This window comes from Thunnus albacares, chromosome 22 (genome assembly GCF_914725855.1).
Source record: "Thunnus albacares chromosome 22, fThuAlb1.1, whole genome shotgun sequence".
Lineage (NCBI taxonomy): Eukaryota > Metazoa > Chordata > Actinopteri > Scombriformes > Scombridae > Thunnus > Thunnus albacares.
Genome location: NC_058127.1, coordinates 7,200,454 through 7,224,856, shown reverse-complemented (window position 1 = coordinate 7,224,856; position 24,403 = coordinate 7,200,454). Strand labels below are relative to the sequence as shown.

Genomic DNA, 24,403 nt, shown 5'->3' with positions numbered 1-24,403 from the left:
CATCTTAAAGGTCTTTTCTCCTCATTTAGTTGAGATAAATTATGGCTTTGTTGTCTGGTTCTAAATTGATTTAAAACAAATTTAATATGATTTGACTCTGCAATTTAAAAAAAAAAAACATCTTCTCATCTGCCGACAAAATAAATAACTTAATCTCAAGCAAAAAGAAACTTAATTCAAAACTGAAAGTTGCAAATCTTGCACCATCAGTGATGCTGGATGCGGTTGGAAATTTGCTCTTTTGCGCCTGCAACCACATCCCACTGTGATGTCACAACGTACCCACGCATCATTGAGACGCCGTGACATCACCGCTGCGTGATGACAACTTAAACCACTTGAGGGCAGCAGACAGAAGTTTTTCAGCTGCTGTTGAGTTGCTCTTTAAAAATGAAATTGGCCGACAGCAAGTTGAGTGTAAATAAACAAACAGAAGGGACGACTAATACAAATGTTCTTATTACAGCAGCTTCTGATTAAACTCCTTAAAACAGACAATTTTCTATTTTCTAGATGGATTTTGAACACAAAGGATGAGATTAAATGGAAACAAGTATAAGTTGACCCATCACATTGATGATAACATTGTATTTTAATGGATATTTATTCGTATCTAATGCAGATAATGTAATGAAAACATTTAAATCTGTTTACATAAAGATATTAATAAAGGTCATGAACTATCAGCACTTTAAAGGTGGTTAATGTGTGTGTGTGTGTGTGTTTGTGCGTGTGTGTGTGTGTGTGTTTGTGTGTAAGCTGGTTTTACAGAGTGATTAGTTTAACAGCCTCATAATAAAATGCCAGAGTTTAATTACATCCCTCCCTCTCTCGCTCTCTCTTTGTCTCACAAACACACACACACACACAGGGGATGGCTCATCAAGGCCAAACTACCAAGCTCCACTCTTCCTGTTTCTGACAGCGGAGAGCACGCCATGTTATCTATGATACACACACAAACACACACAGAGGTGGCTGCGGCTAACACAGGAAGAGCTGACAGCGATCTGTAATCGACTCAGGGTTATCGAGAAACAGAAAGAGACACACTTCTGCTGCTGCTTTTCTAATTAAAGCATTTTTTTTTTTTCTCAGTTCAAATATTTAGAAAACAAAGATGGAGGGGAGATGATGACACCAAACAAGAAAAGAATCATGTGGCAAGAAGAGATGGAAAGCAAGGAAGAGGAAAAGAAAAAAAAAAAAGAAAGTAGAAATAGGAGATTAAATTACACTGGAAGGGCGGGAAATAAAGAGAGGAAGTAGAACCAAACAGAAAAAAGGAGGGACGAGGGACTGAAGTCATGTGGGGAGGGAGGGAGGGAGGGAGGAGTAACGTCAAGTGCAGCAAGGAGGAGAGAAGAGCAGCAACATTAGAAAGAGAAGAAGCAGCAGAAGTAAGAGAAAGAGTCAGAGAAGAAGAAAACTGCAGATTTCAAACCTTCTTTAACATCCTGATTACTTTGGAGTACCTGTGAGGGCGAGGAAGAGTCTCACACACACACACACACACACACACACACACTCACACACACTCACACACATTCACTCCTGACTAATGCTCCTGCTGGATGGACCTATGCCGATCACATCAGGACCTCGAGCTGTGTACATAGGAGAGCGACCTGTGCGACCAGACATGCATTTCTACTACGTGGTGGGTAACACATGGGCCTGCATGTGCATGTATGTGTGTTTGTGTGTGTGCAATTCCGTCTTTGCATGTGCATGTGCATGTCTTTTTGTTTAGTGTTTCTTGTTGCCATGCAACCCCTTCCAACTCCAGTTATTTTATCTGGAATTCGCTGACAGGCTGGGAATCTTTCCGACTGAATAATAGTCGGAAAGCGAACAATTAAAGATAAAAATATGCTGTTTTCTCCATAAAAAATGTTTTATAGCGAAACCGCAGATCCTCAATTTTGTCAAAGTGTGTTGATTTCACTTTTTGAATCCACTTCAGTCGTGGAAATGTGTAAGTTTAATGTGGCATAACATATAAAACAAGAGATTAAGGAACTTGGTGATCCCAATAAATTGAAGGTCTCTGACTCAGCATGTTTATCAGTCACATGTGCTCTGTAGTTCTTTTATTATCCTTGTTTTTATTGCACCGTCATTAAACTCAGTTGGACTTTAAAGCAACGCTCCCACCAGACTTACAACCCTAATCTTGAATGATTGCTCTGAATAATTCTCCAACTTCGCCTGTTACACCCAAAGACATCATTCCTGTAAATTAAAAAGTCAACTGACTCGTTGGCCTGCAAAAATGTTCCCCCTTTGAATTTGGAATCAAGGCTCCACCTCTGTTAGTTTCATCAGATGGCAGAAATCCCAGAAATCCGAAAATCTAATCAGTTGTTCCTTGGCTCGGCGCCTATCACTCCGCCAAACTCGTTGAAATACGTTTTTAGATTCTTCATATACAAACACTCGAGAGAGGAAAAAAAACATCACCTCAGGCAGAGGTGGAAAAAGTTGCTGTATTATCTTTTGTTCCCTTAAACAACAATAGATACTGATTGCAGACACGAGTAAAACTAGGATTAAGTCTGTGTATAAAGAGAAAAAAGCAGAAGTGTTTTGTTGTTGCATGGAAACCTGGAGTAAATTTCCTGATGCTGTAATTCTTCCCCTTTTCCTGCTTTTTTTCCTGCTGCACTGTTATGCCTCAAGTATAGAAAGGTGATCTGAAACTAAGAAATACAATCAGAACACTTTATGAAGTTAATCTGATGACACTTCTTTAATGGAAAAACATCTTTACATTAAACTAACAGTGTCTCGACTTTGATCTCCATGTGTAGGATACAGAGAAACAGTTTATGTAATGTGGTTTCGAATGGACTTTGATGATCATGATATTTAATTTCTTCCTATAATTTATTTCCTTTCGCTGTTTTTTTTTCATTATTCGGAGTCTTATTTAATCTGCTATGAAACAATACAACTCATTTTTAATTTTATAAATGCCTTGCTGATACTCAGCATTGCCCTCAGCCTGCAGCCAGTTAAACCTCACTGTAATGTGAGTTGACTTAGTGCAGATTAACATTATTAATAGCACGGCAGCATGTTTTTTTTTTTATATGAAGGAAACTCAAAACCAGCAACGGAGAATCAGAATCAAAATCACTTTAAAGGTGCATTAATCATTTTTTTTCACATATACAATTGATTAAATGATTAATTGTAACATCAAATATGTCACTCCTAGTTACAGACTCACTACAGTTCCCTTTATCTTAATGGAAATTTTAGCATCTTTCAGTTCGTTGTTTTGGTTTTATAGACAGCTTTGCTATTTTTGCAACCCCGTTGCCCAGCAGAAGGCGACTGTTTTCAGCCAAAAAACCTCTGATAAACCCATTGTTCATTACCTGCCCTGCACCAAACAACAGGCAGACAAAGTCAGAGACAAGCTGGTGAACATACTGAAGCATTTAACAACAAAATAGCCAAATATTTTTCCTCAGGAGTTGGTGGAGACCAAAAACAGAGCTAAAAGGAGAGCGAATATTGGACGTAATCATCAGTTGGCGACAAATGCGAATGCAAATGAATGCAAATGTTGCTCCGTGTCTGCTGGATGTGTAAATAAGCAGCTGTTTACTAAGATTTTATAAGTGATAATATGCCAATGTTGTGTTTACAGCCCCGAAGCAAAAGCATGAAAACAGCCGAGAACAGACAGAATAAAAACAGCCTTTGCACAGCAAATACATTATTTATTGCTTTCAACTGTAAACTTTCACTGGTGACAGTGACTGGTGGTGTTGTTAACTCGTGCAACAAAAGTGGTCAGAGCTGCCAACAATGTGTGAAGCATATGAGTCTGTAGGAGAGGAAGTGCTACATGTGTGAAAAAAGACACATTTTATGAGCTGCTTATTGTTTCTAAAGGAATGGTGACTCACTTTCACACTGTACAGTGTAAAAGTACGTCTGAGGGCATGAGTTTTCCTCTAGAGAAACAGTTCATAAGCTCAAATGGGTTCATCAGACTATTATGAGATATTTTTACTTCTTACAAATATGTCTCCTGCTGCTTATATGCACCTGCAACCAGCAAGAAGGGTTCGGTTATAAGGCCAAGACCTGAGCTCTGACTTTACAGCTAGTTTTGTGTTGTGAGGGTGTCATGACGCATTTGGGTTTGTTTTTCGAGTCTTGAGTTTTTATTTGCAAACTCCTGGAACAGATAAGACGTCAGACAGGTAATAAACACACTTTGAAGGTTTAAATATAAGCCGTCCACACTTGAGAACCGCTTAGACATGTCTTCACACTTGACTTGGACTTGTGAGACTTGACCCAGAAGAATCCCACAAAAAGAGGCAGAAAGACAGACTTTGCATCGCCTCTCACATCGTATATTCAACTTTTTAAACCCTCTGCACTGAAACGATTTGGTTCGAGATGCAAAAGAAACACTATTAACACACATGTCACTCACTTAATTTGACTTGAGACACGATTTGACAAGACTTGACTCAGACTTGCTCCAAAGACATTTAAAAAGAGCTCCTGGAACCGACTGAAACATTAAGATTAGATGTCTTTGGTTATCGCTGAAAAATTTCCTGATATCAAACTCCGTTATAACTGCTGGAAAAGTCTTGACATGAGTCACTTGCTTCTGTTTTGTGAGTTATATGCAGAGAAATGCGAAAGCTGCCAGAAGTTGTTTTTATCAGTGTTTTTGAGTGGATTTTTTGTCTTTTTAGAGAGAGAGAGAGAGTTTGAAAATGCTCTAATTTGGCAACATTCATGCCTGCAGATGCGCAAAGTATGTGCTTGTACATGTGTGTGTGTGTGTGTGTGTGTACAAGTGCGATGATCATGTCTTTATGACCGAGGATTGAGAGCCTCTGCCATCTGCTTTGGAGTATCACTTGGCCATGACTGACCAAATCAAGTCCAGCTAAATCTTAAAGTTAATAACAAATATTTAACACACTCTCTCACTATCTCTGCCTCTTTCTTTTTTTTTTTTCCCTTCCTCTCAGACATCACCAGACAGCTGCATCACTTTTCTCTCAAACTATTATTTCTGCATCTGCCCATCTGTCATCTCTCGCTTTCGCTCTCTCTCTCTCTCTCTGTCGTTACCCCATCTGTCTCTCCCTCGTTCCACCGCTACATACAGCTCATATAGCTCAATCATATGTTGTGCTTGTCTTTTTTTTTTTGATTTATGAATCCGAGCCTGGAACTTCATTTGACTCCAAGATGTAGCCAAATCCCGTTAAACGTCCAAGCGTGGGGGTCATATTTATGATGTGAAAGCTGCGGCTTTGACCTCAGAAGCTTGTTTGGTCGCCGGTGTAGGTTTTTCACGACTGTTGTGTCTTTTGTGAGGCGATCGAGCGTCGAGTGTAAACCGCTTTAAAGGTAAAGGATGCTTATTGTCGCTATCTGTTATGCTGTGGTTACTGTTTCAAGCGCAAACTGGAGTTTGAAGACTGAACTGAAGTTTTGTCAGAGGCAGAGGCTGCTCTCAAAACAGAATTAATCTTGTTGGGTGCATTAAAGGGTCATTTCACCCAATTTAGAACATTTTTCCATTTACCTTTAATAGCATCTAGCCATGCACTAGACACTTTTGGTTTTGAGATATCTGTTTCCACCACTAATATAATGGAAGAGAGGTGAATCTCATTTGTGCTGCTCACTGCTTGTAACGTAGACAAATAGATTTTAAACTGCTGTTGAGTTTTTACTGGAACTAGTTTCTAGCAAAGAAATCTGTTTATAGTGACGATCTGCAGACTATCTGGAAAGAGAAGTTGCTGCATAGTTTTTCAGTTTTTTCCCCCCAAATTTGATTCATCAACAGCTAATAAAACAACCTTGAGATAAAGCTATTGTGTCAAGTGTTATTTCCAAGGTCAATAAAGAACTTTTACACCAATATCGATGAGAAGACCTCGTAAAAAAAATAATGGAGGTTTTAACATTTTTATGACAACTGAGCAAGCTGATGAAAATCATTTAAAAGCTCCAAAACATCTTCTAAATCTGTTTTCCAAAGTCATTAGTGAACATTTTTTAATGCTTTTAATGCTAAAAAACAAACATTATTACATTCATCTCCCTTGTGCTGTGACATAAAAGAAGCAAGAAAACGTTCTTTTATGTAATTTAGGTGATGAATTGACCTTTAAGCCAAAGAATCACTTTTTTATGGAGCTTAAAGTTCAGTTGGCAGTTTGCAAACAATGAGCTGATGCATTACTGGTCACCAACTGGTCCACTGGTTTGGACTGGGACTCTAAATTAAATAAAAAAAACACAAAGCTATACATGCATTTCTTTTATAAAAGTTTCAGTGTAAAGACGACATTCATATGTGATGCTATTGTATACTGTCTTTTGATTTTCTTCTTATTATTAGTCATTAAATTCCCCTTCTTTTTTATTATTTTTTCACAGTTGTATTGTCTCCGTGGCGATAGCTTTATACATAAGTCACTCTAGATGCAGGTTGACCTTTCCTCTTGTTTCCATGTTGGGTCGGAGTGAGAACGGGGGGGGAGTTTGAGTTGGCTGGAAACTGAATGTATCATATGTCATCTGTTGTATGACTGATGTTTATATCGTAAAAAATGAAAATTGCAAGTCATAATAAAAAGAACACAAAGCTGTAATATCCTCTCAATCGGGTTTGTTTTCCTACAACGAAGGGTAATGAAACAAAAATATTCATGAACCTGAACTTCTCTGCAAACTATCACGTAAATCAAAGTTTCGTTTAATCTCTCCGAGGCTCTGAGTCAAGGTTTCTTCTCGCAGTTTCACACCTATTCTTGCCCGCAAAAGTCACATCTTCTTAATTTACATTTTCCTGTTTTAAATATTGTGCTGTTTAGGCCTGAATACCAAAATCTTAACCTTGAAATTACTGTCTCCTGCTTGTTCCTTCTTTGAAGTCTATAAAAAATGGTCTTGTTCTCTCTTTTTATCAGTCCCATTGCTTGAATTCTGCATAATATCTGTTACATCTCTGGTGTTTAAATCACTTGAATCTGAACAAACAACTGGCTCTAAAAGATCTGTTATATCCGCTGAAAAGATTGCCAGTATTTCTCCACTATAGATAGATAAATTACCACCAATTCTTTAACATAAACTCCTCATCTTTGCTCTTCTTTTTCAATTAAAAGTAAAATCTACTCTGCAGGGTAAAAGTCAACTCCTTCCTGGTTCACTTAAGCCAATCATGTATGCATAATCCCACCACCCACACAGGAGCCAATCACCATCCTCTTTATCTGCCAAATTAGCTGCACCTGCACACATTTGCTTCCAGCTTCTGTTGTTCATGCAAACATTCAACCAGCAGCAGCAGCAGCAGCAGCAGCAGAGGGGCATCTGTGATGGTGCAGTCTGTGCCAAATAGAAATCTTAAACATCTCTAAAGCTGTCTCTCCAAACCGAATTTGATTAATGTTCGGTGAAATGTTGAAGAGATAAGAGAGGAGGAGGAGGAGGAGGAGGAAACAAATAGGGCTGCTATCTCTTGCATCATGTTTCCTGTCCCTCTTTTATAAAAAAAAAATTAAAAATGCAAAAGACACTCAAATGGACATTATTCAGATAACAAGAGTTTGACCGGCCAAGGATGGTAACTGTTACCCCGGTGAGTGCTTTTAATCAAACTTTATGTAATTGGTATTTATGTTTATGCCAGTTTGTTAATATGAAAGTATTGTTCTCTGGTGTCTTTGCCCAGCGACGTGTAAGTCAGGAAATCAGATAATTTTGGCATCAACAGCAGCTCTGCTTCAGAGAAATGTTTTTAACTTCAGTCTGTATTTACTGAATATTACTCATATCTGTTGCTTATATCTCTGTTTCTACTCTTCCATGCATTGACTCTCTCATTTCTTTCACCACTGATGACTTTGTTTTCACCCAGTTGTGTTGACTGGATTAATCCTGCGTCACTAAATCATATTTTTACACAACACTTAAAATGCTTTTGGCCGAGTTTCTCCCCTCCTGTGTAAAGCTAAAATATATGACGTGTCTGATCTTGCGTGTGGTTTAGCTCATACTTTGAGAAGAAAGACATCTAATGATCTGCAGTCTGTATGTGGAATTATGTGTTTGTGTGTGTGTGTGTGATGCTGGTAGTGCTGGTGAGGACATTGCCTAATGTCTTGGATGCTGCGCGTAATAATGAACACCATATGTCATGAGAGGGGGAAAAAAAAAAGAAGGGAAGATGAAGTTAAGGATTCAGAGGATGACGAGGAGGGGTTCATGGACCATCGGTGATGAAAGATGAGAAGAAGCATGAGGGTGTGACTCTTCTTAGAGATTCATTTTCGACCCCAGGCTCTGGAGCCACATGCACCCATGGTAGTTCAGGATCAGATCCCACCACGACCTCGTCTCCGGTATCACCTCTAGTCAGTCTCGGGTTTCCAACAGTACGGTCTCGGATAGAAAAACACACCCAGAGGTGTTTACTGTCCAAACCCTGAAAGCTAAATTCAACCAGGCAACCACAAAAGTAACTTTATTCCTTTTTATAATATTGCACAAAGAAAGTTCTTCAAGGTCTTGCTTGGGTTAGATTCTAGAAATGTTGGTTTTATATTGAGCAACAATTGCAAAAGTCGTATGATAATGGGTGCATGAATGCAAAACTTAATGGTTTAATTTAGGATTTTTAGCTTGATAAAGATGTATAAAGATTCACAGGGAACAGAGAAACTTTGTATTGATTGTTAGACCAGGTGAATCTCGTAGCGTAACATCATCGTCATCATCATTGTCCAACAATAAGCACTCGGAGGAAGGACTCGGCCCAAAAACCTTCATGCGTTGAATTGATATTTTCTGCTTGAGTCACGGTGTGCTGACTTTTCACTTTGTCTCACGCAACTTGAATTTCCCTCAGCGAATTTCAACGTGTGCCTGAGACTTGTGTTTTTCTCCGAAGTCTGAGGAAAGTCATAAATAAATTTTTTTTTTGTTGTATTCTGGAGATGACGGAGCGTTTTCTGCCCACGCGTCGACTCCGTGGTCGATATTCTGGTGAAACTCATGACCTCTCTTTTGTTAAACGTATCTCACAGTTCATTTTTCACTCATCATGCAAAAGTTTAGACGGAGATTAGAGTGAAAGCTTTCATGATTTATGCTCCAGCTATTTGTAATAGTTTGCAGAGGGAAATCTAATTGAGGAGGTTGATCACTCGGACTGAAATTTAAGAATGTTGTAAAGACTCAAAACGGTAGCTGTCTCTGTTCTTATCTCTTTTTGGAATTTTTTCTGTCTATTTCAGTATTGTTGTGTCTGACTGAAATTAGTAATAAATGTAGTTTTATGTCTTAAAAAGGCTCAGCAAATATCTAACTGGGTGCTGGGTTTATTTTAGCAAATGTTACTCAAACAGGAGAAAATTAGTTGGTATATATCGGAGTTGTGGTTAAATATAACACTTTTATCTGTATGTTTGAAAAAGAACAAGCTGCATGTGGGATGAAGAGGTCCCATGTTTGAGCAACCATTTTTTTATTTTTAGTGCAAATTCATGTGAGTGGGTTTGATTTCCAGTCACATCGTTGGAAATCTCCACCCAGTTTTCCTTAATTTCACACTGCTGACACACACAGAAATAGCACCTCATGTTAAACCATTTATATTAATTCATTTTCTCCACTCTGGGTGATGCCTTCAGGTATTTTCTCTGCATCTGGTGTATGCAGGCATCTGTGCGTGGTTGCAGTAGTTTGTGTGTGTGTGTGTGTGTGTGTGTGTGTGTGTGTGTGTGTGTGTGTTAGCGAGCGCCAATGCCTTCGGGCTGTCCTCCTAAACAGTCTGTAATCTCCCATCAGCCAGCCGTGCTCGGAGTTATATAACCTGTGTTAACATTGGGTACTTTCAGCTGCAGGTTCAGTTTTCGCTGCAGAAATGAGAAAAAAAAAAAAATAGCCATTTGTTCTGAATTACTACAACAAGAGCTACAATGACAACATTTTGTGATTTTTTTTAAGCTGTACAACTGCAGTAGGAGCCAGTGGGTTTTGGTTTGAGTGTAGCAGACACGGTAGTATTGGGAAACGGACGAACACGTTGAAGGTTTTGCTGGTTTTTGTGGGATTGTTTTACAAATGATAAACGCCAGACATCATTTAAGCTTATAAAATATTACTAATATCATCTAAATTACTTTTTCTCTCTCCTTTTCTTCCTTGATTTCCTTGTTTCTCTATTTTTCATGAGAACAAAACACCAAAACAGATGTAACATTCAAAGACAGTACAAAAAAAATGAAAAACCAAACCAACAACTCAGAGCTCACAGCAAATTCTGCATAAATGTATTCATGTGCACACGTTTATGTGTTTCAGTTGTATCTCAGTGTAATGTTTGTATGCCAAAATTCAATATTTTGTGAGTGCAGTATTTGGGTGTGGCAGGGGAGGATCAGCTCTGGAGAAATTACAACAAGGGAGACCAGGCGTCTTAAAAATGTTTGTTGTTGTCTTTTTGAGATAACTTTGAGATTTCCTTTAACTGGAATGTTCAGCCAGCAAATTAAGCCAGTGGGGGGGGGGGGTGGACAGATAAATAGATGGATCCTGTCTTTCCAGTTAGGTAAGATAGTCTTATCGGCCATTGTAAGAGCTATTCAGATTAATGGTGTGAATTGCTGTGTGGCTCTTTTTCCACCACTGAAGAGTTGTTGTTCTAAAACGCACCACGAAGTGAGTTTTGCAAGCCAGAAACCTCTTAAACTGCTGACGTAACTTGCAAATCATTTGTACAGATCAACACCCCTGTCGCCACCATTACTATATATACATATATATATGTTTGTGCTTGCATCAGTAAAAATCTTAACTCCAGTAAAAGTGAAAGTGATAAGAGCAGTGCTACAGTACTAGCATGCAGAGAGTGGGAGAAACGTTTGAGAAACTTGTTAATCAGTAGCCGAAGACACACTAATCGTTATCTATGCCGGAAAGTACGGATAACATCTGTGTTGTGTTCTCCTTTAGTAGCGTTGGGCAAGCTACTTGGAAAGTGTAGCGAGCTAAGATACCAGTTAACTCTACATTAAATTAAGCCACACTTTATAGATGCATGACACTCCAGTTAAACCCCGGCAATAAAACCATTACGCACATTTGTAGAGGTGTGCGTGATTTTTTTGCATGCATTCCTCTATGTATATGTGTGTGTGTGTGTGTGTGTGAGTGTGAGAACAGCTTATCCCTGTCCTGGTAAGACCTTTATTGAATTATGACAGGAAAACCACAGGATTCCCACTTCTTAACCCTCAGAGTATTTAGTCTCTATGTAAATCTGAGGCAAGGAGCAGAAAAGAAAACAATGGAAACATGGACAGGACTCTTTCCATCTTTTTTTTTTTTCCCCTCTTTAACTCTCACTCTTTCTCTCGCTTGTGCGTATAATATATGAAGTGAGTCATAAATCCAATGATTATTTTATCTCCACATTAATATGTCTTATTTGGTAGTACTTTTGGCATCTATCTCTGCCCTTTCAATCATCTTAACTCACACATGGAAAACAGCGCAAGTGAAGAGAGAGGCGCTGTCGTTTTCTCCGTCCACATGTATCCATCATCATTTATACACCTGTGTGCGTCTGTGTCGGTCTTTGGCAGCCGCGCGTACGTGTCAGGCTACGTGATGGATCGACTGGTGGTCGACCACAAACGTCAGCGTCTGGTTGATTTACCCACCTCTGAGGCTGGAAGATCATTCTAGGCCTCGGCTCACACGGCCCGGCTGTCTCAGTGACTTCCTGAACTCCTGACAGTAGTTTAGCCATGTCGCTTTGGGGGGTTTCGGTCACAAGCCTCGTCAGGGGAGCAGTAAGGCTGTGGTGTCCCTCAACAAAGGCCCCTGACCTCCGGGACAAGTTCATGTTCAAGCGGCGGAATATCTTTTAAGTATCAGTGCTTGTAGGCTTGAAAGGCAGCTCTGAAAAGTTTGTAGTTTGCTTCTTGTTAGATATAATTGGCTTGGATTCACAACAATTGAATGTTGTGATGACTGATTGCAATGGAGAGCAAGTAAAAAACAAGTCAAAATGGCCGTAGAAACCTCTCAAAGCACTAACGCAGTGGTATAATACTCCCAGTGCAGCTACGAAAGCCATGAAGAGGTGGTAGCATGACACAGATCTGGTGTATTTAGCTATGTGGATAATGCTGCAGAGGTGATTTGAGTGTCTTTGGATCTTTTGATAGACATTTTCAGCCCTCTATCCCCTGAAATTATGTTTATATTGGACAATTTGACACAATTTGCATCCTGTGCCAACATTCAGTGCAATCCTGATCGGTACCTAACCTTAACTTGGTGTTTTAATGCTAACCTACCCACACATTAACCATAGTTTAGAGCCATTAGCACAGTAAAAAACAAGTCAAAATGGCCGTAGAAACCTCTCAAACCACTAACGCAGTGCTATAATACTTCCAGTGCAGCTACGAAAGCCATGAGGAGGTGGTAGCATGACAAAGATGTGGTGTATTGGAGTGTTTGGAACATGTGGATCAGCAGCAGAAAGATGGATAACGCTGCAGAGTTGATTTTAGGAGATTCTTTGGATCTTTTAATAGACATTTTCAGCTCGCTATCTCAAGAAATTATGTTTCTTGCATCTTCTGCCAACATTCAGTGCAATCCTGATCGTTCCCTTACCTTAACTTGGTGTTTTTTTATTGCTAACCTACCCACACATGAACCGTAGTTTATCCACCAGAACAAGAACAATCTATCTTTAACCATATATTATAGTTGTCATGTGTGGAAATTGCAGAAAGAACGAATGCTAAAAACATTAGAATTGAACAGAATCTTTGGTTTTGTGAAGCCGTCTAATATCAAAGTCCTTCTCTGGCAATAAAGTTGCATTTTTTTTTTGCCATTGCTGCTCATTTTCAAAGGAGGGCTGAGAATTTGATACTCGACGGATAGCTTTTCTGCAGAGTGCTCCTTTAAAACATTCCTAAACCGTAACGGTGGCATTATTTTATTTTGGGAAGTGACCAAAATTAACACTGAATTCATCCAAGTATTAGTAGCTTTTTTTTGTGTTATTTATTAGTAAGTATTGTCTGTGATACAGTTTATGCCTCTGTGCCACGGACTTCCATCCATTATCGTCCAAGAACAAATACATAAAACAGTCACACGTTTTTTTAAAATGTGAAAGTTCGTATTTGACCTGGGAAATAGTCATCGTTTCCAGACCCGACTCCAAAAAAAAAGATTTTTAATTCAAGGTACAGTCAGTTGCATTTTCCAGAGCTTTCAACCACATCAGCACGAGCCATCTCCATGATGACTAAGCAAACTCAATCAGCTGATTAAGACTGTACAATGTGATTTAAAGCTCACAAAAAAAGCCAGTAAGAGGACTTTTAGAGCCATTAAATTGCACTGGGTGATATATTCCTTCATTAATGTAAGGTGAACAGTTACTGGCAACGTCTTTTTATTATATGTTGTATATATTTTAAGACCAACATTAATAAAAGTAATGATGTTTTTCCTTACACCATTTTTTTTGTTGAGAGTTTCTATTTTTGTTAGAGTTGAGATACCTTTTAAAGACATCTCTAGAGGCAGCTGTATGACGCCATCTATTTAAATCCCTGGTCATGCTGGACTTACTAAACTGTGCTGTGAGCAGTTTTTCTTGGTTTTAAGAAGATTTGCCCTGATCTCAGTGATTCAACGTTAATGTCATCTGTCCAAAATTGCACGTCTTAATGTGGCTTAGTGTTGTTGCACAAGCTGTAGGCAACTTGTCAAAGACGAGGGCGGAGGGGAGGGAGGGGGGGGGAGTAAGCGTTGAACTTTCCAGGAATTGATTCTGAGAGAGAGAGAAGATAAAGAGTTGTTGTATTCAGATGGAATAAATGTCGAAATTATGGTTTTTGCATCTAATGACTGTCTCTAAAGTTCGTCAGAAGACACACATATGCAGAACAGATGAGAAAAGTCATTAGGAAAGACGTCAATTTAATAAATTGATGACATCAAATGATTACAGAGGAGAGTTTCCATGTCAGAGAACAGCAGGGCTCCATCGTCAAAGCCCCCCCTGGTTGGCATTTTACACATTTCCTGTCTATTCCCCGTAGAGGAATCCAAGCCCAAACCAAAATGGTGCCCGCATCCCAACACAGCTTTCATCCTAAGATGGATGTCCGGGCTTGGCAGGGTCAGAGCTGTCACCATGACACTTCCTTTTAACTTTTCATCATTTGTAATAACATAAAACACTTTTTATTTGCTCTGTATGCTTAATTCAATCATTGCTTTGCTTTTGTTTTTAATGTACTATCTAACTTATACCAATGTTATAGTACATTTTAAGGTGTCACAGATTTTATTTCAAATTTTTTTTTTATCACAAAAGTAGAACAGGAAGTAAACATACAACCTGTTTGTTTCCCTCTATCTCCCCTCCTGCTCTTAGTCCTGACCTAATGACGATATCTTATCTTTAAAGCATCTGACTCAAGGGGAATCTTAGAAAATGAAGGGAAATTCAGTCAGAATAAGTTATGTACTTTCGGGGTAGCCGTCACGCTCAGCTTGTTACAAGAGCAACAGTAACTCAAATTATGTTTTATTCTGCATAGAAATTAAGTAAAATGATTAACAAAAGACATCATAATTGCAGTTAAGTTAAACCTGGCTTGGTTTTAAGTTTTTATCCTAATATTAAACTCATGTCAACAAGAGTATTTGTGCCCGTCATATAGAGGAATGTAGGATATAGGATAATAAAGCTGTGTTTAATTGAATTATGATTTTAATTGGACATAATTTAAGCTAACTGTCAACTGTTCAGGAGAAGAGTTGGTTAGAAATGAGCGAGTCATTCGTGCATATGTGTAAACAGGATGGAGTTGTACATACATACGAGGCTTTGCATGCATACAAAGTACGTTATATGTGTTTAATTCCCTTTTAGCCTCCTCTAATCTTATCAGCTCTGCATTACTTTGGTATGTCTGGAGTTCAAAGGTCAGTCTGTCTTGCATCGCTGCAGTTATAACCTTTAGCATAGATGTCTTATCATGTGAAAATCACCAAATCTATCTCGTTCTTCGCGTTACAACATGATGATGACAGTTAGACTTGGGTAATAATCGTCTTGCTTGACTCTTTCTTTAGATTACAGATTTGAATTTAGTGCACCACAAGTGTAGACCTCAACACTTAAGTCACATAAATGTGGACTTTAGACTCTGAAGACTTTATTTGAGGCAAAAAACATTCAACGCCAGACTTATGTTAACTAAGTTTTCCCAGAAGGGGAAAAAACGGCTTACAAGCATCTTGAAATTGATGTTTGCCGTATGAAAGGCAGATGTGTCTGTCAAATCAAATCATACATATGATCCTAGAGCTCATTGATATAACAATATAGGATCTTTTGAAATATTAAAATGTACACTTAAACATGTTTTCACTACTTGTTTCTAAGTATCTATAAGTTATTACAAAAAAAATACAAGATGGAGCTGCTTGTTTGTCCTCTGATGTCTGCTTTTACCCCATTTTTTTTTCCTCCTGGTTTATATCACTGTCGCAATAAATAAAACAAACCTGGAAAAGAAAACCGGATCAAAGGAGTGAAAAAGGAGTGAAAAAAACTCATGCCTTGTATGAACTTTCAGAGAGTAAATGCTGTCTGACAGAAAGAAAATGTATCGCTGTACGCTGTCATGGTACAGTACATCTCTCCACAACAACAAACGTATGTTGTACAAGCTACAAAAGCAGATGGTGGTTACATCATGACTCCCCTTTCTCCTTTGTCCTCTGGGGGGGCTTCGCCACTGCAAGTGAAAAGAAAAGAAAAAAAAAAAAAAGATGTTTGACACGAAACATCGTCTAACAAGACAAGAACAAATGAACCTGCTGCTGATTAATGGCTCTGTTTCATGTCAGCAAGCCGTAATGATCCATTTTTTTTCAAACTTGATGTTAAAAACAGGCTTTCACATTACATAATGCCTGTATGTCCTCTAAAAATGTACAGCCATGTGGTTATACTGTTTGTGCTCCGTCTGAAACAGGACGTTTTTAGCTCCCCCTTCCTGATAAGCCCACTTCTGCTCCCAGAATAGTAGTAATAATATTATATCAGATTTCACTTCTTTTTTCTTGTTCTTTACTCAAAATATAAACTTCTCAAATACATCCTTATATGTTTAAGCACGCACCCGATCTGAAATATGCAAGTGGACAGCCTTAGCATCAAAGACTACATAACGGATGGCCGTATACGGGCATGCTCGACAATCTGATGTCATCACGAGGAAAAAGTATAGAAGTAGCTTTTAAAATGGAGAGTTTAGAGCATTTTTACATATGTTCACCTCAAGTTTAGCAACTTTGACCATGTTTGACACAGACATCTGACATCATAACGGCATGTAAATGACAGAAAATCTCCTTTTTAAGCTTTACACATTCAGTTCAACACAATTAAAGGTTCGTCCATTGGGTTGTGAGCTGCTGCAGGGGTGGTGTGGATAATATCTGGATGACTGCAGCATGTGCTCACAAATGAAGGAACATTGTAATGAATTACAAGCCCTGTTCATAAATGCATTCAGGAGATGCTGCTGCAAACTGTTCAGCATGTTTGATTCTTTGAGTTTCAAGAGACAAACACGCAATAACTTCACTTTCCACCATTGTGTCCAGTGTTGCTGTAAGATTAAGATTAAGACTCTCTTTATTGCCGTTTCTCAGCACTCGCATACGCTGAAATGAAATTTATCTCCCTGCAATTGACCCATCCAGCGCCCGGTAGAAACCCACACAAACACGGGGAGGACATGCAAACCACACAGAAAGAACCTGAGATGGCTAGGGTTCAAATCCAGGACTTTCTTGCTATAAGACCTAACAGTCCCATAATTATGTCTAATTAGAATACAAAAAGATAACACTTAGCAGTCTGGTAAAGCTCTTTTTTCTTCGTGAGGCAGCAGTATGAGGATATAATTACTGGGAAAAGTGCTTTGATATATTCTGCCCTGAACCAGATTCCCCGAAGTGTTATTCAAAATAAGATCATCGCTTTGTTCTGTCGACTTGCAGAGTTGATTTTAAGAATAAAGACTTCTGGGAGGCATGACAACAGCCTGTCTTCTAAATGGCACGGAGGAAGAAGAGATGAATCCTCTTGTATCGTTTGACATTTTATTGACATGAGTTTTATTCATGCTCTCTGTTCTGTTCTCTTTCTACTTGTCTCTGTTACTGCGGCTTTATTCTTTGTTTTGGGTTATCATGTAACTTTAAAGAGTGAATATTTTGGCTGATGAAGGTAGGAGCTGTCAGTGAAGAGGATAAAAGGTCCTTATCCTTTAGTTACTCTTTGGGGATGATGCTGTCACCACTTTGGTTCAGACTGAAAGCAGCTATTGGATGGATTGCCATTTAATTTTTTTTTTTTTTTGAGGACATTGGTTCCCACAAAGCTTTGGTAATGCGTGACATTTTGTGCAGCGCCACCATGAGAATGACATTTTGGGTTTTGACTGAAATATCTCAACAACAACTGTTGGATGATGACCATGAAGGTCTCCAGAGGATAGATCCTGATTACTGTTGATCCACTGACTTCATATGTTTTCTCTTATTCAGTGCAATGTGACATCTACAGTACAGGAGGGATTGGGCCGAACTTTGGTGCAGACATTTATGGTTCCCACACGATGAATCCTACTGACTTTGATGATCGCCTGAAATTTTCTCGTCACCTGCTAGCATCTCCAGCTGGTTGACACTTATGGTCGATGAAATGTAATGACCTATCATCAGAGCAACATTTAAATTTGTCCAATACTTTAGTTTATGACTAAATATGTGCAAAACTAAGGACTTTCCCATCAACCTGTGCTAATTAGCGAATGTTTAGCTAACTAGCTAAACTATGATGTGGTTAACCTTACAAACATTAGCATGTTAACTTTGCCATTCTGTGCACGTTAGCATGCTGGTGTTAGCATTTAGCTGTACCACAGTACATCAGAGCAACATTTAAATTTGTCCAATACTTTAGTTTATGACTAAATATGTGCAAAACTAAGGACTTTCCCATCAACCTGTGCTAATTAGGGAATGTTAGCATGCTAACCAGCTAAACTATGATGTGGTAAACTTTACCAGCTAAACGTTAGCATGTTAACTTTGCCATTATGTGCATGTTAGCATGCTGGTGTTAGCATTTAGCTGTACCACAGTACAACCTTGCTAGCACTGCAACAATTAGTCAATTAATTGATTAGTTGATTGACAAAACAAGACATTTGAGGTTGCCCCTTGGGCTTTGGGAAACAGTGATTGACATTTTATCAAATCAAATGAATCAAGATAATAATTAAAGGATTAATTCATTATAATTAATTAGTTGCAGCCCCTAAATCTCAGAGTAGTACGACTGTAGACTCTTTAGTGGAACACATACAGTATTGGCATTGCAGAGCATCATCTTATGTAATGGCATCAGTTGACGACAGTACAACACACCAGCTGTGTAGTCCTGTTCTTTTACATTTCCGATGGGACTGTAAAGTGCCTTGTGTGAAATCTTGTACCGACTACTGTAGTATTATCTAACAAGAGAGGCAGACGTCATAATAGACTAAACCATAACACAATTTCCTCTTTTGGCAGGAAGTCACTGAATCCTTGCTGTGTACTCGGCTGCGACCAGCGGAGTGGAGAAAACGAGAGGCGGATGTTTTGCGGAGGGTGGAAGTTGTCAGACAGTGATGGTGATGATCATGATGATGGGTGTGGATGTGAACGTCCTGTTTAGAGAAGCGAGAGAGACGGGGTGAAAGACTCGTTATCGATATCCTCGCTGGAATCTAGTTTCCTCTGACAGCGTTGGCATTTCCTCCTCTCCTTTCCCAAATCCTCTGAGAAACCGACAGAAAGACACACCAAAGGATAATGAAAAGGCCGTTATGTAATATAGTGATGAGAGGAACTCTAAGACACCGGTAGGCTTTGAATGTGGACATAAAAAAGGTAGCGGCTATAGATATAATTCCAGCAGTAAATCAAAATGACCAAAACATCCATAATCTACAACATAATTCACCTCTCTGTTCTCCATCTCAATGATTAACGCACCCTGAACACACTTTTCCTGCCAGAATAGGGCTTAAAAACTGCTTTTATCTCAATACTCATCGTACAATAATATTTTCTTGAATTGAAGCACAGTTTCAGGACTGAGTGAGTCAGGATGGATCTACAAAAACATGCATGAGTAGACGTGTTTGTCACATATTTAGGAAAGGTAAACAAGTGGAAGATTCTTTATTTATTTAATCCTTTATTCAAACAGCTCTCATTGCACTATGAAGCCAAATCCCTTATTTTTTTACCTTAAAAGTCCATTAATTTACTCATTAATAATGATGGAATAATGATGACATAAGAGAACGATCTGCAGCCTAATTGTAGAGTTATTTACAATGAAATACAAAGATTTGAATGACGGGACATAGATGTGATAGCTTCAGTTTAAACTTTTCAGTGTTCTTTACACCCTCAGTTCAACATTTTCAAGATAGTTTACTGATGTAAAGGGCGTATTTGTATCAATGCAAAAAAAAAAAAAAAATGGCACAAGATGTCACATATTTAGGAAAGGTAAACAAGTGGAAGATTCTTTATTTATTTAATCCTTTATTCAAACAGGTCTCATTGCACTATGAAGCCAAATCCCTTATTTTTTACCTTAAAAGTCCATTAATTTACTTAATAATTATGGAATAATTCTATAACTGCAAACCATTGTGCAGCTTTACTGTAGTTATTTACACTGAAATAAATAGATTTGAATGATGAAACATAGCTGTGATAGTTTCAGTTTAAACTTCTCAGTGTTTTTTTTTTTTTTTACACCCCCAGTTCAACATTTTCAAGATAGTTTACTGATGTATAAGGTGTATTTGCATCAATTACATGCAAAAAAATGGCACAAGAATTTACTTTTGTCATTCAAATCAGTTAAATTTGGTGCCAATTGTTGCTTTTTTTGAACACTGATGACCCTTAAAACATCGCCAAGCTACCGCCTAAGTTCTCAACACACTGTCAACACAAATCCTATACACATACCTATTTTGATTGATTAGATACTGTCAGATATTATGTCACCCTGTAATGCTCTCAGCATGTGCCCTTCCTTGTTCCAGGGTAAATGCCGTCGTATGCTATTAGGTTAGCTTATCTGACTGTAAATTAGCAGCTAATAACTCTTATCTCCTTTTATGCTGCTGATTATCTACCAATGAAGCAGGACTGAATGAGTAATGCTGCTGTCAGATAAATTATAGGGGAACAGATATTAATTGTGTGCTTTTATCTGGCTGCTGCACAACAGAAAATGATAACCTGAGAGTTTTTTTTATCAGCCAAATAAATTATCCCTCAGCATTGAAAGCTGTTAGATAATGAAAACCAATAGAAAACAGTTCTTAGAGAGAACAAGGAGTGTAAAAAAAAAAACAACTTGACTGGTGGCTCTTTGTTGCTCTGTGTGTGTGTGTGTTTTATGAGCCTAGCTCATGCGTACAGGACTTGGCTGAACTCTCAGTCACGTAGCAGCATGAGGGGAAAGTGATCCACAACCCTCGATGCAGGTAACTTTATATCCTAAACAACAAGAATACACACTTCATTTAGCTCCTGCCTCTGGCGTGTTTGCTTCAGTCTAACAATTATAGTTTACTTCACACCTTTTACACACGTCTAGTGAGAAGCTGCTGCAACCTGAGAACATAAATGTCAATTTATGTGTGCGTGTGTTTGATTAATTTGTGTACTTTTTTTTTTGTCATTTATTTTTTCCTCACTGTTAAATATTATACTTTTGGTTGCACTCTCTACTTCTGATCAAGTTTTTACTCCAGTTTTTATAGTTTTATATCAGTAAAATGACCTGATTTATACTTAAGTGGGGCATATACAGCCCTTATCTGGAAGTAAATTATAGTGTGATGTGTTTATGGCTGAATATTAAATACTGTGTCGTCAAATGCAACTTAATGCACTAGTTAAGTACAGTATTTACTGTCATTTTATGCCAAAACACAATTAGAGCTGAACTGATTAGTCAAATAATGGAGCAACAGAAAATCAATAACAGTTTATAAGTGTTTGAACTGTTTCCCAATTCGATTTGAAGACGTCACCGTGAGCTCTGTGTAACTGTGAAGGACTTTAAACACCAAAAAGACGACTGGCAGATTAATGGTTAATGTCAGTAATTGTTAATTGCAGCCGTAATATACATTTTTTTCAATATGAAGCAGTATTTTGCCGTCTGGATACTGACATTATTTAAATGATGGCAGATAAACCTGTTGCACATATTGAGTGGACAGTTAGAGGGATTGTTTAGAAGTGCAAGATATCAAATATGTCTTTCAGGTTTTACCGCTGCGACCGTTAACCATTGTTCTGTAGTCAGAGATAAACCCCACATATCATATCAGCAGTGAAAACCGACTCCTACCTTCATGCTTCTTATCTAATAATCAATATTTCCACAACAAGTCTCAGCATTGTGCTGCAAAAAAAAAATATCAGGAAATAAACCTTCTAAGCTTTATTCTGTCTTAATGTAGAGGACAAACAGAAAATATGATCACAGCTGAACGATCCAACAAGCTTAAATTTGATGCCCAGACTCATTAAAACATGACGAAGACAGACTGAAATCCATTTAGTAACCTGGCATTGATACAGTATGTCTGCTTGTTTGTTTGTTATTAGAAAAATTTCCTACATTTCAGGCTCAAATTTTGTTTTGAAAATGATTGGATTACCTCAAAAACGTAACACAAGGCTGCTGTTCTTCATTCCTGAAAAGTTGACAGTGATGCAGGGTTTTAATTTATTAGAAAATGACTAAAGCATGAAAAAAAAGAGCAGTTTTTCTTGTCTTCCTGGTCTTCAATTTTCTGTTTCATATGTTGTTTTAATGACTGAATCATTTGGTCTTGTTATAATTGATTATACAGTTTAGACTGTAGGTGGCGGTGTAGTCAATGAAGTTCAACATGGATATCATGGTGTGTGTGTGTGTGTGTGTGTGTGTGTGTGTGTGTGTGTGTGTGTGTGTGTGTGTGTGTGTGTGTGTGTGTGTGTGTGTGTGTGTGTGTCGGTGTTTTTTTGCCTGTTCATCATCCATCCTGTTTTTAAGCAGACAGCTTAAAGCTTGAGTCAGCAGACGAGCTTCAGGACATGAGATATGAAACCATACAACCCCGTGACTTTTGACCTGGAAATGTATGGCGACATTACAGGAAGTTAGAAGGATCAAAGATAACACACACACACACACACACACACACACACACAGACTGACCGGTGTATGATATCCATGAGATCAATGGAAAAGGACAAGTCAAGGGTCAAAGGTCAAGAATATTTCTCCTGTCATAAGCACATTTCTACATTATGCAACAGCTAAGCGATTGTTCTAAAAGCTGTTCGATGTGTTTTTTATTTTTATTTTGAGACTTTTTTTTCCCTCTGGATGTGACAGAAAAAGCAGGAAATGTTTTTTATCGGTTAAGTCTGATTATCTAAATATAGTAACTTTTATTATATTTATACAAATACAGAAAGACTCCATGACTAAGAACTGTGATGTAAGGAAGAGAGGAAGGTTTCAATCAATTTTGTCACTTAGTGTAGTAAAGACTTATTTATTTTGCAGATTTATTTGCTTTGAATGAACATTTTCTGCAATTAATTGGCAGCAGGAGACAACAGAGGGTGAAATGAATGAGGCCATGTTCACGCTGGTTGCAGATGTGTTGTTATGTGTTGATTCAGATCCCTTTTTTTTTTTTGCAAGTGAGGCCTGCAGATAAAAGATCACATCTAATATTTAAGAAAAAACACTGGTGTGCTCAAAGTTTCAGGGTTTTTCCCCTTTCAAAGGCTTTTGAAAGGGAAAAACCAAGAAAAATGCAAACTTTATGCACTAAACTTCATAATTTAAAGCCTTTATTGTTTACATGGCTCGGTCATGAGATCAGTTTTGACCTTTTTGCACGTCTTCATCAGGGTTCAAAACAACATGTTCATACAGTAGCTTAAAATGTGATTCAAATTGAATTTCTGCAGATCTCTAACTTGTACGTCACATCCAGTTAAGAGAATAATTTTAACATGTTTTTGCAGTATTCACGGCAGAAATAGACGCCTAACGTTAGATCTGGAAAAAAACGATTTTAGTTCCACACTCTGGAAATCAACCCCCTCGATCAGGGTGTCGCCGTCTAATCGCTAAAATCTGATCATCTGATCGAATAACGAGTGCAAACAAGTCAGTCCTGGAGCTGGAACTCTGCACGTAATCACACTAATTTCTACCTGGAATCTCTCAGTGTGTTTTGAAGGAAATTGTGGCTTTAATCAGAAAACATTTTGACGATGCAAAGTTACGGTAATTATGTGTCGCTGCTACCTGCATCAGTTGAGACATGAATATATTTCACATATCAGCTCCAAAAAGAGACTGTTTTAATTGTAAATATTAGTCTGTGCAGGGAAGCTACATTAAATGCATCAATCAATCAATCAGACTTTCTTTTTATAGCACATTTCCTATAAATACAAAGTGATTTACAGTAAAAAAAACCCACCACCACCACCACATGTTTTCATAGCGGCTACAAGAGGATGTAAGTTAATTTAAAAGTCCTTCCTTTCTCTTACAGTCTGTGTTTGTTTAGTCTTTACTCTCTGTTAACGCTCTGTCGTCAGCCGTATGTTTATTTGTTTAATACTCCCTCTGATGCGGCGACTGTGTGGTCTCTAAGCAACTTTGACTTTTCGGTCTTTCCCTCACCGACTTCTCTCCTCTTATTATAGTCGATCGGGGGTCGTGAAATCTGAACTCTTGTCGGGGTTGACCTCCAGAGGTCATGAGGATGCGGTGTCATCTATTGTAGCCGCTGTTGGTTTGGATCTCACAGCTGGAGCGCTGAGAGAGATTTTCCAGGCTTGTTTTCGACACACACACACACACACACACACACACTGACCTCTGTCACAGCTGTGGAAAGGAATCCGAATGGCAAGCTGGAATTTTCCTGCAGGATTTTGTCAACTAATTGATTAACACAGCAACAAACACTCAAAGCCAAATGCTGATTACTTGATCACATTCTCCGTCATGTCCCCAGATGATTATATTATCGCACAAAAATGTAACATTATGTAGCCAGGAGCTTTTTTTTATGCTGGTGTCTTTCTGTGAAATGACCTTTCATGAAATGTCAAGCTGTCAGAAACAAGATGACTTTTAGGGGTCATGTGAGGGTTTCCG

The 24,403-nt window shown here is 38.3% G+C and overlaps 1 protein-coding gene across 3 annotated transcripts in view; it reads left to right on the top strand.

Annotated features, from left to right (window-relative positions):
* The first annotated feature begins 1,388 nt into the window (after nt 1–1,388).
* Nucleotides 1,389–24,403, top strand: part of arhgap36 (Rho GTPase activating protein 36) — a 79,643-nt gene continuing 56,628 nt past the window's right edge. For 2 of the 3 annotated variants that reach the window (XM_044341364.1, XM_044341363.1), the window contains exon 1: nt 1,389–1,660. In XM_044341364.1, coding sequence (XP_044197299.1) covers nt 1,562–1,660 — 99 coding nt within the window. In that variant the 5' untranslated portion in view covers nt 1,389–1,561. Of the gene's footprint in view, nt 1,661–7,315; nt 7,649–24,403 lie in introns of those variants that run through there. The other variant, XM_044341365.1, reaches the window with a different exon arrangement.